We start from the raw sequence: 19,749 nt of genomic DNA, 5'->3' as shown, positions 1-19,749 counted from the left end.
AATTATACCTCCTACTCTTTGCAGAGAAGCAAAGCAACCCTGATTATAGTGTCTCTATAGCGCAGTGTATTTAAATGAAAAATCTAAATATACCCTTTTAGTACTTGGTTTCACACTACTGCAGAATAACGTGTCCACGCAACTCCACTGTTCACTCATTTGGTGGGGTTTTTTTCATTTGCTGAATTTATTCTCGTTTGCTAATACATTGCAGAAATGATCTGAAGTAATCTATGCATAGTAAAAGTAATGCTCAGCAGAAAGGGGCTATTTGCTGCTGAATTATCTGTCTGTTATTACTAGTGTTTGCTGTTCCTTCCAATTTATTATCTGCTAATATCTCTTTTATGCTTTACTCCCTCCAGTAAACCTCTAACAAAATAGGATAAATTAGTCCTATACTTCCATTAAAACCTCAAGTGGAAAAACAAGTTACTTTCCTCAAACATAGTTTAGCTCCAAAATTGGAGCTAAAATTTCCCAACAGTCTGAGGGTCGAGTCAGCTAGTCTCTATCAGTTGTTTTTTTCTAAACACAGATTAACATTGTTTAGGCTGAATGGTGTATAATTCTGGTCTAATATTCTAACATTGCATGTGGTGCACTTTTGTGGATTGTAGGAAGTGAAAGATACAAGTTTTATATGTAGTCCATATTCTTTCCAGTCCCTTTCCTGACCTTCAAGATACCAACATTCACAGTGCTCATACCAAGCATTTAACAATAAAATACACAATACAAAGAACTGTTTATCACATTTTCTAATTGATCATCAACTTAAAGTGGAAAAGCTGATAAACTACATGCAACTACTGTGGGCTTAATGACTTCAGGCCTATGAGAATTACTGAAGAAGCTGAACTTTGCATTTACCCCAGAATTGTGACGAACAAAATTCAGAATTTAGGAAGCTGATGAATACTCACAGGAACCATCTTACTGTTGGCAAGTTCCTGTATTATTTACATGAAACAGTATCAACGTAAGGACCTTACTTGCAAGAGCGCAGCAGGTGGATCTGCCTGAGGTGGCAGTGCAGGGCCAGGCCTTAAGGCCAGGGCTCATCCCACCACCCCAGGCAGGGAGCAAAGCAGACCTGGGGCAGCCCCAGCCTTAGCACCTCCCTGGGGATGGGGACAGGCCATGGCCAGGCCAAGACATCAGAGCCTGGATGGGGAATCAACAAAGTCTCTGAGCAGGCAGAGGCATAGCTATGGTGGAACTGCAGGCAGCTTCTCCTGAGGCATTGATCAGGCAGAGACTGACAGTCCAATCCTACCGTGAAATGGATCCCCTGGGCCCACAGGCAAGGAGTGGTGGGAGGCCACAGGTGTGGCTGGTCAGGGCGGTTTAGGCCTGTTAGTACCCTCAGGAACAGAACGGTGCTAATGTAAATGTTCCACATTTTCTTGAATTCCACACAAAAAACTTACAGCAATTCATTCTTGTTTTTTGTAAGTGCTATCATCTAACAAGGCTATCTAGCAATTTTTGTGCAATGTTTTGCAGCAACTCCCATTTCCTAAAGAGACCTCTGGGCAGAACTTCAATTGTAGGTCTTGCTTGACTTCCCCCCCTCCCCCCCTCTGTTTTTTGTTTTCTTGCCCCCAAAATTCAAATAGAAGAAGGATGAGAGAAAAACAGCTTGACTGAAAAAAGACCTGAAAGAGAGATGTTTCCTAGCCTTTCTTCTTTGTGGATAGCTAGAGAAGGTACAAACTGTATTCAAAAGCTTATTGCTACAAAGTTGCACCTCTGGATTAGTTCCTACTGTAGCAGACCTTGTGCAGGGTGAATTGAGAGTAAATTAATAAATATTGTCTGCTAGTTGCAATGCTGGAGGTGCTTCTACTAGTTACTGGAATGAGAATGCCCTCTATTTCAGATCCTGTGAATGTGCCCTAGTTTTTCTAGCAATTAAAAAAAATGTATTTTGCTTGATACAGCAGCAATATGCCAAGCTTTCTGTATTGCTAGTAGGCAGCACACAGTGGCATACGTAAATGTGATTAGTTCTTTTTTGCCATGTTAAGCGCAGACAGCTTCCTAATAATCGTCAGTGGTGCTTTGTTAGAATTACGTATGTGGATGATGGTTTTTTTGGCTTCTACTGAGATCATTATGGAAGATTTCCATGTGATGTGCCTGAGACGCGAAATTCATGGAAGTATATTAAGACAGTTTCTATCATAAACATAGATGGTAACAGATTGTGATGGAAGGATAGAAAATCTAAATGTAATTTTCCTCTAGCTTCTTAATTTCCTATTTATACCAGTCATAATTCTATTAATGCAGATCAGGCTTCCTCCCAGCAAGTTTGTGAGGCAAAGAAATGATCATATTTCATTCTTCAGAATGGAAGCAACCACAGAGAAAGGCAAAAACTAAAATTTTCCAAAATACCAGAAATAATTTGGGTATTTTAATCCAATATTCAGAAAAGAAGTGACCAAGTTTTTAAGAAATGTAATAATTCCTTTTGCCAGTACTGAAACTTAAGAATCTAAATTACATCAAAACTTAATGGAAGTTATGTAGGTAAATTCTGAGATTCAGATATTTGAAGATATACAGTATCTAATTTCTTAGAAATTATATGATCTAGACTGTCTATTTTAGCATGTTGCCAAAGTGCCATAGTACTGTAAACCTGACAGTGGAATTTTAAAATATTCTGAGTTCTGTAACTCCATTTGATGTTACTGGCAATTATATGTCTAAATATTTTTAAAAAATTTGAGATACTGAAATATTTTGAGAAGTTTGAATATTTTAGAAAATCTGTCACTAATGCTCTTTGGAAAATAATATGTAAAGTAATTTATTTTCAAGATGTTAGCTATCCAGATTTACTGAATGTGACAGAGGGATTGTGGTGGTTTTACAACTGAATCTGCTTTACAAAAATCAGGCTAGAACCATTTATATTTTTTTCATTATAATTTTATTTCCTCTGGTGCAAAGAGCTAAGGCAGCACAGAGGTTCAAGTTTAGGTTAAGGATATACTGTTAGAGAGTTAAACATTGTGATACATGTGGTTTTTTCTTCCCAGCCATGGAGAAATCATGAAGGAGACCACATGCTGGCCCTTCTTAGATTCATACACAGAAGGCTCCCTTAATTCACCATCTAAACAGAATATTGATATGATAATTCTGAGAAAATAATTTACATAAAGTAAGAATAAAGTACTGTAAATGTTGGGCTGATTAATTGAAAAGTGCCAGTTTCCTACCTCTGCAGGTCATTTTTCAGGATTTTATGACTGGCTCAAACATCTTCAAGGGCAGATTGTTGTAGAATATATCAGCATAATAATACTTTCATGGCAAGCTGTAAATAATGCTATGGCAATTTTATAATGTTTATTTTAAACAGAACAACCGATCAAAAGCAATTTGTTGTTTATCATTTTAGCTAGAACATGTGGTTCTAATTTACGTGGACCAAGTGGGATTATTACATCACCAAATTATCCAGTTCAGTATGAAGACAATGCACACTGTGTGTGGGTCATTACAACAACTGATCCAGAAAAGGTAAGCTTTTCTCTTTGTCTCAATTCAAACTGTAGAATTTTGGATCTATCTTAAAATTATTATTTCATACATATTCACCTGAATGCATTAACACATGCAAGTGTCTATGTTCATTTAAACACTAAAATGACCAGAGTAGAGATGTTAAGAAAATATATATGGAGCACTGGGAAAAATAAATAAATAAATAAATAAGTAAAATCCGTGAAAATGTCCGCTCAGAGTAATAGGTCTCAATTACAGTTTCCAAGTTATTAAAAAAAAAAAAAAATTCTAATGAAATACATAAAATCGTATTTAAAATCACACATTGCTGAATGAGTTGATAGTAGATTTTTCAGGTGCTATCTTGGTACTTGCTCATGGCTGAACCTTAGCATAAAACCAGACATACCTCTAAGTACTTTATCTGATCTTGCTAGGTCTTCTATTACCTACCTCATTTCTCTTTTAAATCCATTGTTTTCCAATAATGATACTAAATACATAGCTATGAATAATTATACATAAAATAGTTGTAATAATTAAGTATTCTTATTACATTGCAGTGTACTGAAATGCATTTTTACTTGTGTTTCTGTAAAATCAATTTACTTCCTCAACAAAAGACAGACACCCCCTACCTGTAGGAAAAAAGTCTTTCACTTGTATTTTACTGTTCTGTAGCAAAATGCAGAATAAATGGGTTACAGTAAGTTGAAGAGTGTACAATCTATATGTACTTTCATAATCACAAAACATCTATTTCCTATGCAAGTTTTTGGAAGACTGTATTCTTGACTTCTTTAATATAGTTAAGGAAAAAAATGTTTAACTCTATCTCACCATAAACTAATGCAAACATTTAGCTGCAGAAAAGATAATTTTACTACATGCTTTCATAGCATATTGTTGAGATGTAAACACTGTTTCTTTGCAAAATCAATTGAGTTCACTTTTCCTTAAAGCAGATTCTGTGCCTCAATAAAGGTATGTATTAAGGAAAAACAGGCAAAAGTACAAAACTATCACATTGTGGAACATTTTACTGTAGTGGGACTTCTCTCTGAAGAGAAGGCTTTTTTTCAGTTCCAAACTGAACTTTTATATTTTATTTAGTATAGCAGTTAGAAGTGACTATTTGTCACTGAAAGACCTTTGACTTTGAAGTCATTAAATTTTATGGAAAGTATTAAATCACTTTGCATTTTTTAATATGGACAAGTATTTAAAATATGAAAAATGTCTGACAAATGCTTCTACTCAAATTTATATTCCATAATATCTAGTCTCTTTGATTCTGCAAAATGCAGTATAGTTTTATTAGAGAAAATTTAAATGTGCGTCAAAAGAAAGGAAGTGAAATTACTACTAGTAGAAGAGTCTTGGCATCTTAATGATTTCTTTTTTCAAAACTGTTCTGTTAATTTTTCATTTTTATTTTTCTTCCTTTGACTTTTCAAAACTTTTAATTAAGAAGTGTTTATCATATTTATAATAAAACAAAGATAGTAATCTCCTTGCTGATTGCAAGAAAGTTTAACCATAGTAATACAAAAATTGGTACTGACTTTGCAGTGCTATTTATTAAACTGCACAGTGTATGTTTTCTATGGAGGCTCAGAGTTGTGAAAAATACTAAACCTCAGCCTACTACACTAACACGCAAGTTCTATTCATTCTATACAATGTATCTTTCTCAATGGATTTAGGACTTTAATAGGGTAGAGCTTAATGAGATTGGTGTGGATTAATTTATTACTCTGTTCACTGGACTCAAAAAGGTTGATAGTTCATCAGTCACAAGAATATGCTGAAGGAATTGCACACCCAGACAGATCAATTCTTTTGTTATGTTCAAAATGAAGAGGTATGAGTACAAGACTTGGTGATTTCACTCAGAAAAAGATCCACGCTATTACATCCATCTGGCTGGAAAGTAAAGACATATGCTTACAGTCATATTGATAATCACAATGTAAGGAAAAGAGGTGGAACTTCAAGTCTTTTCGTTCCAGACAGAGTGGGCAATACGGAATAAATTTTCTTTTTATTAATCTTGGATTTGTCTAGCAGTGCAATGAAGGAAGATTATTTTCTAACTTGTATCTTGGAAAGATGGGTATTTACTTTAGGACCATGGCGATTGTGAATGCGAAGTATTAAAATCAAACGTGTTTAAGTCTTACGGTATCCTCAAGTTGCATTGACATAAAATCTACATCATCTTTATCAGTATGTATTAATACAAAACTGATATTAGGAGTATATGCCTAAATAACTGAATCTGGAGTTAAAAGATATCCTTTTGAATAATAAAAGATATGTAGGAAAATGCTTTTACATTACAAACTGTCTGACTGAAATGGAACTATTTTCTAAAAAAATAATACCTTGCTAGCATTTTGAAACCTGTGAACTTTAAAAAATCAATTGCAAAAATAATTTCTAGGTTTCCAAAATAATGAAGTGATTTTAAGATGTGCTGAAAGTTGTGCAGATTTTCATCCCTGACTTTTGTTGGAGTTATGAATGACGGAACTCTTGAAAATTGAACTGTGTATTGAAGGTCTGATTTTAAGATTAGACTGAGGAGCCTAGTCTTTTGCCCTTCAGGTTAGAACATATTTATCAGAATGCTTAGGGTCTGTCTTTGATTTTCTTTTCCAAGAAGCTAGACAGTTCATGACATGTTGTTACTGGGTATTTTAAATTAGTTTTGACTTAATCTAGCAGTGAATTTGTGTCCTTTCATCAGGTTAGTTTACACATAGCATTTTACAAGATAAGACAATGTTTCCTCTTAATATAACATTCAGTGCAGTTTAAAGAAGATAGTCTAGTTAAAGAGGTGCCTTTGCACAAAAATTGGAACATAATGTGATGGGATATTTTAAAGAATAAATTAAAAACAAACAAACAAAGACACATAACGTTTTCCAAATTTTGCATTCTGGTGCTGTTGGGGGGAGATTTTTAATGCCAATTCAAAATGAAAACAGATTTCAACTTCCTATGAGGACAGTAGCATAGTTCCAGTTTTTAACCAACCATACCAAGATCGTTGTTAGTTAAATGTATTTCTAACATTTATTTGCCTTTTCCTGAGCAACACAAAAATCTGTTAGACTTGGTTCTTCTCCTGTTCAAAGGTATTTCTGTTAATGCTCTGCTTATTTTGAAGACTTGATTTTCTTCCCTTAACATTTATTTGTTTCCTTTGGGTCCCACTATTGTAGCTTCTGATCAGCATCCTACTGAGTCATTTATTAGACTTTTAGTACTTGCAAATACAACTTTATGGTGCTCTTCTGACCCTCTGTGAAGTACATGCTGTAATTCTTGGTAACTCTACATTGGTTTAGTTGTTCTGTTTTGCAGTTTCTCAATTTTTTTAGAATCAGGTCGTTTGGATGGTTCTTCTGAGGTCTTACTGATGTGTTGTTTTTATCTCTTTTGTGCTGTTAGTATATTTTTTTCAGTATGTTCCAAGCATGCCTCTATCCCTTGCTGTTTCAATTCATTCTCCAGGCTGTGGGTTTTTTCATAAGACTGACTGCCTTGGGTTTCGTGCTGTTTTCACTCTTTTGGTAACATTGCTAGATGCAAGGGCTCCAGTTTTCAACTTCAGTGTCTATAGGAGGGCAAGGTTTGGTGGTGTTTCAGCAATGATACCTAGTTTTGCACAATATTTTCCTGACTGTTTGCAGGTTGGGGTATAGTAGATGTGTCATGGGCTGCAATAGTTCTAAGTTTAATGACCTGGTAAATAAAGACTGTGTCCCAATTACATGTTTTTTTTCTGAAGAATGTACTTACTCCACAGTACAAAGCATAGATATTAAGTACCTCTTTGTGCCTTAACAACTTCCTTCTTTACAAAAAAAAGTTATTCACTGCAGTTGCCATAATTGAAGACATTGGAATTAATTAGAGGGAGGGTGGGAAACTTCACATACAGTTTTATACAGCTGAGCACTCAGGTTTTTACATAAAGTTGGACTATACCTTAATATGTTGTCATAAAATGGTATTTCTATTTACTGCCTTTCAAAGCATTTAGCTGGGGAACTTCAGGAGAACATTCTTACCCAGGAGACTTTCCCCAGATCACAGCTAGGGAATCCACATACTGTTAAGGTTGATTTTGACATACTTTCTTCTAAGATAATTCATTCTTGCAATATGCTCTGAAAGAGCAATTTTACTAAGTAGCCTATGATAATATGCAATTTTTTTGAAATGAGGTTATTTTACTGATTCATGGATTGGTTCAACGTTTGTGGTAGCTCAGATCTGATCCATTAGTAACATCCCTGTCTTCCTCAGATTCTTACTTCCATGGAAATAGCTTATGCATACATAATAACTCGCAATGGATTCAGAACCTTTGTTTCAATAGGCAAGTTTGCTCCAGTTAGATGGCGTTATTGTATTACATTGTTTAATGTTAGAGTGTTTTTTAGAAAGTGTGTTCATAAATAGCCTGTTTTTTCAAAGCTTCATTACAGACAGGGCTCCTCTCCCTCTGAGTGGCTGATCAGATCAACCTGCCACAAGAAATAGGATGTTTGTCAGCATGTCTGACATCTACAGCACGTGCAGTCTTAACACTATACTCTGGGGAAGAAAGCGCTCGCTGAGCACCATATATCTCGTTGCTACAGAGATTACCAGAGTGCTACCACAGGATTGATTTTTATCTGTAGAATTTATCCTCTCTTACTATACCACAGAGTTTTGTTAGGCAGAGATCTTGATCACCAAAAATATGTAGATTTGAGAACTACTGTCACTAAACTTTTGCATATTCTTGGCAATGCACAGCCTCATGCTAGTGATTTACTCAATTCTTACTATTTCCTAAGTGTCAGGATAGATTTAATAGGCTGGTGGAAAAGGGCACTGTGAATTTAGGATTGATTTATTTGTACATTCCTGTGCCATCTAGATCACACAAATACACTAAGAACTCCCTGAACGGATAATTTCCCATGGTGTGTTGAAAATGAAAGCACAATTTTGTGTGCTCTTTTGTTCTTCACACAGTGGTAAAACTGAATTTTGTGCCATATGGAAATGTGCATTTAAATTCATTTATTTTTCATTTGCTGGAACAGTGTCTTTAATTTTAGAGGGATATGGCATCATTGACAAAGGATTCACACAGTTTAGTGTTAAAATTGCTAAGGTTCCAGTTATTAAACAAACAAATACTTTTTAAGTTCCCTCTTGCTTTGAAATAGGCTTGTGTATTTTTTTTTCATAATCAAGCAGTAAAATTTAGAACATAAAGTATAACTAAAGCAATTATATGAGACAGCTATTGTTGCAGTATAAGGATGAGATTTTAAACTTCCAGTGTCCTAAAATCTTGTACCAGATTTCCTGGGTAGCCTTGATTCTGAACAGTTTTAAATACATTTCCAAAACAAAGAATCTGCATATTTTAACATTATATGCAAAATATACTCACAGGACTACTGTAAAAATCATGTTATATATAATTCACTACAGTATATGTTCATCCTCAATTTAAGTTTAAATACATAAATTCTATCACAGAATTCTATATATGTACAACCGACATTAGGAAAAAAAAACACGTATTACACAAAAGCAAGCAGTTTATTCTTTAAAAATTGTATCTTTGTGTTGCTTTCTGTGTTTTGTGTATACTTATTAGAACATTATGATTTTTATTAATAATGCTGATATTTCTACCCTTTAAGACACCATGTGAGTAAGAAGTAGTAGCATAGCTTCTATATAATATTTTCTTAATAATTTAAGCTTTATTTGATTATACTGTAACACAAGTAGGGCTGGAACAGAAGTCTCAGTTCCGGCATTGCAGACATTGAGGATGAAATTTGATTTGCACATATGTGTGCTACCTGTCTAAACTCCAATTATGCTTGATGGAGATCTGTCAAATCGTAGTCAAAAGAGTGCTTCATCTCACCCTAACGCAGTCCAATAGAGGCTGATCACCTAAATCACTGTTTGGGCTTTGTTCACTCTCACTGGATCAGAACCAAAAGGGATTTAGACATTTTAAATTTCAGCATGCAATGTTTACTATATACACAGCTTTGTGGAATGAAGAATGCTATTTTAGATGAAGGACATGCCTCACAAATTGAATGGGGAGGGTCTCACAATGGCCATATGTTGAATGAAAAAGCATAACTTTGGAGTAGGGGTATACTAGAATTAACTGAAAGAAACTGTCAAAAAAAAAAAAAAAAATCTCTCTCCTACATTAATACATCTATTGTATTAATAAAAGTGTGAGCCTTTTAGTAAAACCCAAATCCAAAATACACATACCCAAATCCAAACTGCTTTCTGTATTGTTTTTAGATGTCTCATTTGTGCATTCATTACAGGAAGTTTTGACTCTTGCTGTCTTTAAAGACTGTTGGAGATAGTGATGGAAGAGGGACACTTGGGATCAGTACTTGTCTCATGATGAAAGGATCCAAGCACAACTTTCCCACAGCACAGGAAAGTACTGTATTTCCTGGTTTGTGGGGAAAGCTACCTGAAGGAGCACTCTTAATGCTTCTGGCATTATTTCTGGTGGCATTTTCTTAATTTATTTTTCTCAGATAATTTCTAACGTTAAATGCAGAAACACACCCAACTCTTAGGTATTTCTCTCCTAAGACAATTGCCACAAATACAGGCTGACAGTTATATTCCTTGTTGCTTACTTTCTTTCTGACATTCCTCCTTCTATCCTGTTTTTGAATGAAGGAGACTAACTACTGAGCCTTACCTGTGTTCAGTATCTCAGATTTGCTTTCAGGATATCAGCTAGGTTTACTCTACCAAGATTTAGCTGTGAGGTATGAATTGTATGAACCTCAGAAGGATCCAAGTATGATATACTGAGTTGGAAATGGCAATTTGGGGGGTGGGGTGGGGTGAGGAGTGGGACTTTTAGAAAGAAACTATAGAAGCATACACATGAAGGAATGGAAAACTGAAGGAGGAGACTTAGCAGTAAAATTACTGTGATATTGGTTTTGATTTTACAATAAATCCATATTTCAGAAAGACAGTTGGAATACATTAGCTGGTAATGCAATGCTCAAGAAAAACAAAAGATTCAGCCTCCAAACAAAGTGAATGTATTAGAATGTGGCACAGTTTTAATTGGCAAGAATAAGCCACATATACGTGTCTCAATGGAAACTATTAAAAACCAAAAACCCCTCAAAACCTTCAGTTATTAAAACAATTTTGTTAAATACAAAAGTATGACTTTTTAAAAATTCTATTGCTTCTATTTTCTCTTGTTCTAATACCAGGTCAAGGACAAAGAAAAAAGACTTTTCCCTTTCAAAACAGGGCAATATATAATATTTTCACTGTGATATGTTTGTACTGTATCTGCATGGGTAAGAATTATACAAATCCATTATTGTCACTATTTTGTTGAATACTTACTGCAGTGAAAGTGATCCATATTTGCCTTTCTCATAGATACACTTTTCCAGCCTGGATGGCTGTTAAATTCTTCATTATTTCAGCATATATCTTGCAAAACAAAAACAGGCTATTCCTCTTTGAATTTGTTTTATAGCTAAAACAATCCCCTACTCAAAAAAAACACAAAAAAAACCACCCAGAACTGTGTAACACATAAACGTGACTTGTTTGGTTTTGGGGTTTTTTTCCCAATTGCCAGAGGTAGTCTTTAAAGGTTAAAAACCAACCAAACAAAACCTCAAAACCCAACAACTGCAGCAACTACATTTTCATCATTGGCATTTATCGTTTTCCAGCCACTGCCATATATGTACTTATCTTGTTGCTGAAAGCTGCGTTGTTGCCTCCAGCTTTTTTCTTAGAGGAACTTATCTGCTGTGAGTGTACTTAGAATTCCGCCATCATTTCCTTCCTCCACTATGTTTTTTGTCCTTTCACCTTCCTCTGCCTCAGTTTTTCCTGTTTTGCTGTTTTCATGTCCATCAATGCAGTTCTTTTCTCTTTCAGCTTTCACATTTATTTCTTTTTAATTTTATATATTTTCAGAAAAGAAAAGATTCAGATAACAAAATTCAAATATAGAATCCTAATGGTTTTCATGGTTTAAATACAGCTCAAAACCCAGTTAATGAATGGTCAACTGAAATTTTAACTTTTGTTTTTAATCAGAAGAAAACAGTAAGTTTTTATTCATAGTTTCTTAATGTAATTACAATACTATTCAGCATAAGAATGTACCACTTGGTACAGTGATATATTATTCCACGAAAATATATACATTTAATTTTTTTATAGTGAAACTTTACCAAATGGAGAATCAGGCTTCTTGAGCCATATGTGAATACCCATTAAATATACCTAAATATAAGACACTTTTTAGAAGACAAATCAATGTAAGTTATTGCTCCTGCACATATGTACACATGCACTCTCACACAGAGACATGTAAAATATACACAACTGAATGTTCTACTTGCACAGTCCAAAACACATAAATATAGCAACATAAAATCATTACTATTCTCTCATTTAATTCAGGATATCTTCTGACAGAAAAAAACTCAGAGCATGCATTAGATGAGAACATTCTTCTACTGTGTAAAAAAAAAATAATTAAAGAAACAAATCCTACAGTTAAATCTCCACATACTTTTCTTATCTTGTTTGTTCTCCAAGTTAGTTGCCAATTCTCTTGCTAAGAACTGTCAGGCTTATTCAGTATTACATTGTCAAATGTATAAATCTAAGATATCAAGGTTTATGTGTAGATATTTTTCCCTGGCGGTTGAAAGTGTCTGCAGCTATTGATAGTATATCATACCTGACAATGTCCTTGGATGTTGTCTTTGTTTATATACCCTTTCTTTCTTTTTCTTTCTCTTTCTTTCTTTTTTTTTTTTTTTCTTTTCCTGTTTATTTTCTTCTTCATTTATCAGGTATTCTACGTAAATTTTCTTTGTGCAGACCCTGTGAAGCCTGATGGGGTTGATAATGAGGATGACATAAACCCACATTTACTACACAAGGACACAAGTGCCACAGAATAATTTATGCACCTACAGTTCTGGGTTACCTCACAGAGCATGTTCATTTACTCTGCCTTGAAACATAGGTGGTCAAAGTTTCTTTGTACATGGTGCTCACTGTTTATCTTCTCTTTAAAATCTTTTCTTGGGTACCTTTTCTACTGGAAAAATACTAGCTGATAACTTATAGGCAAATAATAGGAAATTCTAATAAATTCAGACTGCGTAGTGAAGTGTATATATATGGAAAAATCATTAGATTATTTTAAAAATATATTAGTATTTTCTGAAAGTTATTATGATTCCTTTCAGTTTTCTTTAGCAATACCATATTTTTGGTGTTTGGCATCATGGCAAATAGAAACCTCCAGATATTTACATAATAAATTAGTGTCAGCACTTCATTTAATTAACTCACTTCGGTGTATTACTAAACAGAAGCTTCATATTACAAGTAAAGAGCCATTGGGGAGAACAGTAAATGGAGGACCAAATCATTACATGTCTGCTAAGGTGTGCAAATCTCAGATTTCGGGAAGATGATGTTAAAGGGGAAGGATAGAAGTAATTCTACTTATTGGAATTTTTACTTAGTATGGGAAATAAGGGGTTTGCAGTAAGTTATTACAGAATATGAAGGTTTTCAAAATGTCATGCAGCAAAAATAACACTTGGGCTAATTTGATAGCTGAGATTCAGCATGGGAAAAGTAACCTCCAAGGGTGTACTATGTGGCCTGTATTAACTCCTCCAAAATTTAAAGCCTTTAAGTGCAGTGCCTAAATTAGTTTTACTTCTTTAAGATCTTTATATCTTCAAAGTAAACACCTCAGAGGGTATTGTAGCCCATTTAAGATCAAATTTTCCTCCTGGCTCTCATTAAGTACAGAAAAACTGGAATGATCAGCACTGACTGTGACAGATGGACAGTGAACTTCTCATATATGTAAATATTTGTATATATCTGTTCATAATATGAAGGGTTACTAATGTCTAATAAACTAATGTTTTACAATTTTGGAAATGTAAATTTAAAAATGTAGTTGGAGCTGTTTAGAAAATAAGAAATACCACATAAATTTAATGCTACTTTGAAGCATATAGAGGGGGGAAAAAAAAAAAATTGGTCCTAAAGTGTGACCTCAGCAAGAATCAAAGTAGGTATTCATACACCTGCTGTATATTGTGAAAGGGATTAGCATAGATTAGCAAGCTGATTTATTAGCTACTTGATCCAATAAAGATGTGGATAGATATGAAGTATGTTAGAGAAAAAAAAGTAAATTGGTTCATCAGTTGGTGAATTGTATCCATTTATTTATTTATAATAGCTAAGATGCACTACTATAAACAGTCAAGACCATGATCCTTCCTATCCTCAGCTCAAATCGGCCTACTTTAGCATGCGAGCATTGACAATCTGACTAGATCCACAGTACAGTGAGCAGCCCTTTACACAACCTTTTAAACATAGCTTTCAATTTAGCAGGGAATCTCTGAGACCTCTTGAGGATTATCATGAACCTTAGGGTCTATATCAGTCAGTCTGTCACATGTCTATGTCTGAGTAATTTTTTAAAAGTCTCTTAATAAGTAAACCTTGGAACACTGTGCAGAGCAAAACTTTAACTGCCCTTTTATGCATGGCCCTATTTGCTTCCAAAAATGTCACCCATAAATGTTCAAAAGTGAGAACAGGTTTTACGCATCAGATCTACACATGGTTCATGATCATCTGTTGTACTAGAAAATAACATCAAGTGCTTGCTTATCACATCTTTGGTTATTTCTCTGTCTCTATGTAGCCAAAAAGATAGGCCTGTAACGAAGGCCTGCTTATATTATACATAATAAGAAAATGTAGCCAAGAAGAAAGGCCTGTAATGAAGGCCTGCTTGTATTATATGTGATAAGAAACTATTCATTATTACTTTAGGTAGAAGGCTAACAATTCTTAGAATGAGCACCTGCTACACATCATGAGAAAAAGGAGGAGCTACAAGACACTTCAAGGTCCTTATGTACATACTTTGCAGAAAGGGAGGACATTAATTGCCTCCAGCAACATCCTTATCTTTCTGAGGCGTATAGCAAACAATTACCAACACTGAAATACTGAGAAACTAGGGGAAAGGTAATTTGGGCCAGGGTCCCCATGACCACCGACCCATAAGCCCCCTACCCAAATTATACCACCTACTCAAAAGATAGAGGCGGAGAACAGAACTGAGCATGCGTTCTAGTTTGCATACTAAGCGAAGAAATATGAACCAATTATTGGAACGGGGAGTGTACCACTTTGTAATCTTTGTAACATTTGTGTATAAATATGACAAGAGAACCAGCATTAGGTGTGCCTGATTTGAGGAACTATCCTCCTGACACCCAGCGCTGCAATAAAGGAAATGCCTGCTTCTTAATGCTAAATTAGTGTTAAGGAGTTTTCTTTCATTCCCGAATTTCGGTGACATCTATACAGAATTTGACTTTGCATAAATGTCCAGTGTTTTCAGCAGGAGGGAACTTGATTAAAGAATTTTTCCTCCTTCCTTACTTTTTCCAGTATTCTTATGAGATAGAACAGGCAATGAAATGCTGAGTTCGGTTACCTGTCTCATCTCTGTATCCAGTGGAAGAATGGTTTAGACAGAGCTTGTCAGGTTGGCCAGCCCTTTTTCATGCACCAACCATCTCAACATTGTACTCTTCATTTATTTAACAGGTAACCGTTATCACTGTTGCAGGCTCACTGGAAAGGATACAAGTGAAGAGGTTGCAGCATAATGCAGATGTTCAATGTAAAGAGACCAGTGAAGAGTGTTGGCTGGAAGGCAGGGAACCTTGCAGTTTTCTGCACTGTCACATTGCTTTCATGATGGATTTGAGCACTATAAACCAGAGTTCCTGAAACAGTGTTTAATCACAAAGTCACAGGAAGAACAGTTTCACAGAGGCAGAGGAGATTACATTCATATCATAAATGCAAATAAAGCAAAAGAAATAATATCGCTGAAGGTTTGCTTCCTATTCCTTCCCAATTTTTTTGCCAGTTAAACATGTGCTGCCTATATTTTTTTTTACTTCCAAAGAGAGATTTATGCCTTAAACTGAATAGTTACTCCCTCTCTAGCCTTTTCAAGTGTAGGCCTTGCTATTTTTTTTTCCTGTTGACCTGGTTTAGGCCCAGCCAGCAGCTGAGTGCCGTGCAGCCGCTCGCTCACCCCTCCCCCAGCGGGATGGGGAGGAGAACAGAAAAACAACAGCAAAGCCTGGAGGGTTGGGATAAGGGCAGTTTACTGGGACAGCAAGGGAGAGGGAAAACAATCAACAACAGTACTGACAACAGATATTCACAATGGGTGATAACAGAGAACAATTTACTGATCCAATGACTGACAGACCGACCCACCAGACACTCAGCCAGTCCTGGAACCGCACTGAAACCATGCCGCCCTCCCACTGCCCGACTAGCGCCCCTTTTATGGTGAGCATGACATTGCATGGTATGGAATAGCCGCGGGCCAGCTTGGCTCACCTGTCGTGGCTCCTTGTGAAATTAACTCTATCCTTGCCAGAACCAGGACACCTGTTTTTAGGAAGAAGAAGATGTTTTGATAACTGGGCAGCAGAAGCTACCCTTCCAAATATATATATGCTTTTTTTTTTAAAATCCAACTTTGTCTTTGGAAGTAATAAGTGAACTAGAATAAAATAGTTTGGATAGACATGATCAGATGCCTTTTCAATTAATTGTGCTTTGATGCATATCAGAAGGAATCATAGAATACCAGGTTGGAAGGGACCTCAAGGATCATCTGGTCCAACCTTTCTTGGCAAAAGCTCCATCTAGACAAAAGCACCGCATAGAAAAGATGTCCCAGCACCCCATCCAGCCAAGTCTTAAAAATGTCCAATGATGTTGGGGAATCCTCCACTTCCCTGGGGACATTGTTCCAATGGCTGTGAAAAATTTTCCTCTTGTATCCAATCGGAATCTTCCCAGGAGTAACTTGCACCCATTGCCCCATATGTTTTCCATGTGAGTCCTTGTAAAAAGGCAGTCTCCCTCTTTGTAGCCACTCTTTAAGTACTGGAATATGGTGATGAGAACTATAATCTGTCTCTGTGGAGAAAAGAAGATTGGTCAGACTCCTGGAAATAATGTAAGAACAAAAAACAAATTAGCAGTTATCATTAGGAAATCTCAGTGTGTTTCTATGCTAAGTACAATTCTTGTTTTCTGCCTGCTTATTATGATATGAAGACAAACTGGTGGCTGTTTTTATGACATTTGGTTAAAAGAAATGCTAGTGTTATTTGCCCTATGGCTGAATTCAGGTAAATCCATATGTAAAAACAAACCTGTGTTCAGAAATATTCTAAGACTGGGAAATTTAGTTTTCCCAATGTTGCACATATTTCAAAGAGAAATGTACTGTTTCCACTTGAGTGTATCGTGTAGTGTTTAAACATGATATACTTAAATATAACTTTGCAAGTCCTCCTAGTTATTGAAACATTGAATCACTTCAATATAATAAGCTTTGTACATTAAAACATTTCTTACAATTTACTGCAATTTTCTTATAATGAAAAGCTATATGTAATAGAGAAATCCACAATGCTATGTGAAACTTTTCATCTGATCAAATTATCATCTCAAGAAAATCTAATTTTGACAAAGTAAAAAAATTTCAAGATTAAATCTTAAGATGATAGAATCATAGAATCCTAGAACTTTTTAGGTTGGAAAAGACCTTGAAGATCATCAAGTCCAACCGTAAACCTAATACTGCCAACTTCACCACTAAACCGTGTCCCTAAGTGCCTAGTTTACATGTCTTTTAAATACCTCCAGGGATGGCGACTCAACTACTTCCCTGGGCAGCCTGTTCCAGTACTTGACAACGCTTTTTGTTGTTGAAAAAATTGAATTGAAGAAATTGAATTGAAGAAATTTTTCCCAATATCCAATCTAAACTTCCCCTGGTGCAACGTGAGACTGTTTTCTCTCATCACTATCAGTTGGGAGAAGAGACCAACACCCACCTGGCTACAACCTCCTTTCAGGTAGTTGTAGAGAGCGATGAGGTCTCCCCTCAGCCTCCTTTTCTCCAGGCTAAACAACCCCAGTTCCCTCAGCCGCTCCTCATAAGACTTGCTCTCAAGACCCTTCACCAGTTTTGTTGCCCTTCTTTGGACATGCTCCAGCACCTCATTGTCTTTCTTGTAGTGAAGGGCCCAAAACTGAATGCAGTATTCAAGGTGCGATTGCACCAGGGCCAAGTACAGGGGGACGATCACTTCCCTAGCCCTGCTGGCTACACTATTTCTGATACAAGCCAGGATGCTGTTTGCCTTCTTGGACACCTAGGCACACTGCTGGCTCATATTTAGCTGGCTGTCAACCAACACCCCCCGGGTCCTTTTCTGCTAGGCAGCTTTCCAGCTGCTCTTCCTCGAGCCTGTAGCATTGCATGCAGTTGTTGTGATCCAAGTGCAGGACCCGCCACATAGCCTTGCTGAATCTTGTATAATTGGCCTTGGCCCATCAATCCAGCCTGTCCAGATCCCTCTGTAGAGCCCTCATACCCTCAAACAGATCAACACTCCTGCCCAACTTGGTGTCATCTGCAAACTTACTGAGGGCTCACTTGATCCCCTCATCCAGATCTTTGATAAAGGTATTAAACAGAACTGGCCCCAATAGTGAGCCCTGGGAAACACCACTTGTGACTGGCCACCAACTGGATTTAACTCCATTCACTACAACCCTTTGGGCCCAGCCATCCAGCCAGTTTTTTACCCAGCAAACAGTACACCCACCTAAACCTTAAGAAGCCAATTTCTCCAGAACAATGCTGTGGGAAACGGTGCCAAAGTCTTTACTACAACTTGTTCTAGATCATTTACTGGATTACCTCTACTTTAGTAATTGTAGTCTACTTTCTTGCACCTTCCATTTAATGAACTATTGGTTTAGAGAAGAAATAAGGTCTATTTTATTTTTTAAGATTTTTGAATGTATTTTATCAATTGTAATTGTACCGAGTGATGTAAAACTTATGTCTTTCCCAGCTTATTTTTAGAGCTCTCTGGCTGTTCATGTTCACAGACTTTATTCAATGTTGAAATCACAAAACAGTATGTAGATTTGGTTCTTAGAGGCTGACACTGTGGGGCATCCTCTTCTTGATTACCAGTTGTAAATTGTTTAAAGGGTTAATGTAACTACATTAAGCTGTTTACACATTTCTGCTCTCAAAAGTCTTCTCTTTGCACCTTTCATCATGTCCCAGAGCTATAGTAACTCCTGTATTAGATTAAAGGAATCAGATGGTAGTGAAGAGCTGTGTAGTAAATCAGCTGATGCACGTGCCCAGAGAGGGAACCATAGGACAAGCTCCCACCTTAAGAAGGGGAGGATGGTGAAGAACCTTCTTTTACTGGACATAGAAAGGCATTTCAGTTCTTCCAATTGTCTTTCTGAGAAGAGGGAAAATTGAGCCTAAAACATTCCAGGTAGCTTACTATTTAAACAGTAAAATCATGAGAGGGTCGTCATGCCTTTTGAGTTTTTCATGCCTTTCAGAAAAGGAATCACCTGTTAGGATGATCATCCCTTTCCTTTCCAGATGGCAGGTAAGTAGATGAGATTTCCCAGCATGGTTTTTCTTCTCTTCCCCATAGGTGTAACTTCATCATTATGACAAAAGGAAATATTTTTAACCTAGTGGAGTTTAGTAATTGAAATAAGTTATCAGTGGAATAAAATTTACTTACTAATCTTTCTGAAATATACATAAGCAAAGATATCACCTGTGCACCATGGCAAAGCACTCACAATTGAAGTGAGGCATAAACAGAGGCTTCACCACAGGAATGAGATGTAGGTGACTCTAGTTGCTATGAAAGATTAAAAGGGAGACCGGCTCATTACAGTGGAAACTCTTATTTCTGCCTAAGGAGGAAAACATGTTAGGAGGAGTTAATTCATTGCTAATCAGTTCTTATTTCAAATTTGCTATTGAAATGGGCAGAAGAAAATGACAGATCATGTAGTACATGTGAAGTATGAAGCCGTGGAAACAGGAAATTTACATTTTCTCTGAACTTCATCAACACTCTTGTTCTGCTCTTACGGCTGTTCTGTTTTGCAAGGCACAGGGCCTCTGTTGTCATGGAGTTCACAGGTTCTGTG

The 19,749-nt window shown here is 36.2% G+C and overlaps 1 protein-coding gene across 1 annotated transcript in view; it reads left to right on the top strand.

Moving 5' to 3' along the window:
- Positions 1 to 19,749, top strand: part of CSMD1 (CUB and Sushi multiple domains 1) — a 1,232,729-nt gene that overhangs the window by 827,642 nt on the left and 385,338 nt on the right. Inside the window, exon 10 of the mRNA XM_075747278.1 lies at positions 3,422 to 3,543. Within this exon, the coding sequence (XP_075603393.1) occupies positions 3,422 to 3,543 (122 nt within the window). The remainder of the gene's footprint in view (positions 1 to 3,421; positions 3,544 to 19,749) is intronic.

Source organism: Balearica regulorum, chromosome 3, assembly GCF_011004875.1.
Source record: "Balearica regulorum gibbericeps isolate bBalReg1 chromosome 3, bBalReg1.pri, whole genome shotgun sequence".
Classification (NCBI taxonomy): domain Eukaryota; kingdom Metazoa; phylum Chordata; class Aves; order Gruiformes; family Gruidae; genus Balearica; species Balearica regulorum.
This window is presented reverse-complemented; position numbering and strand designations above follow the sequence as displayed.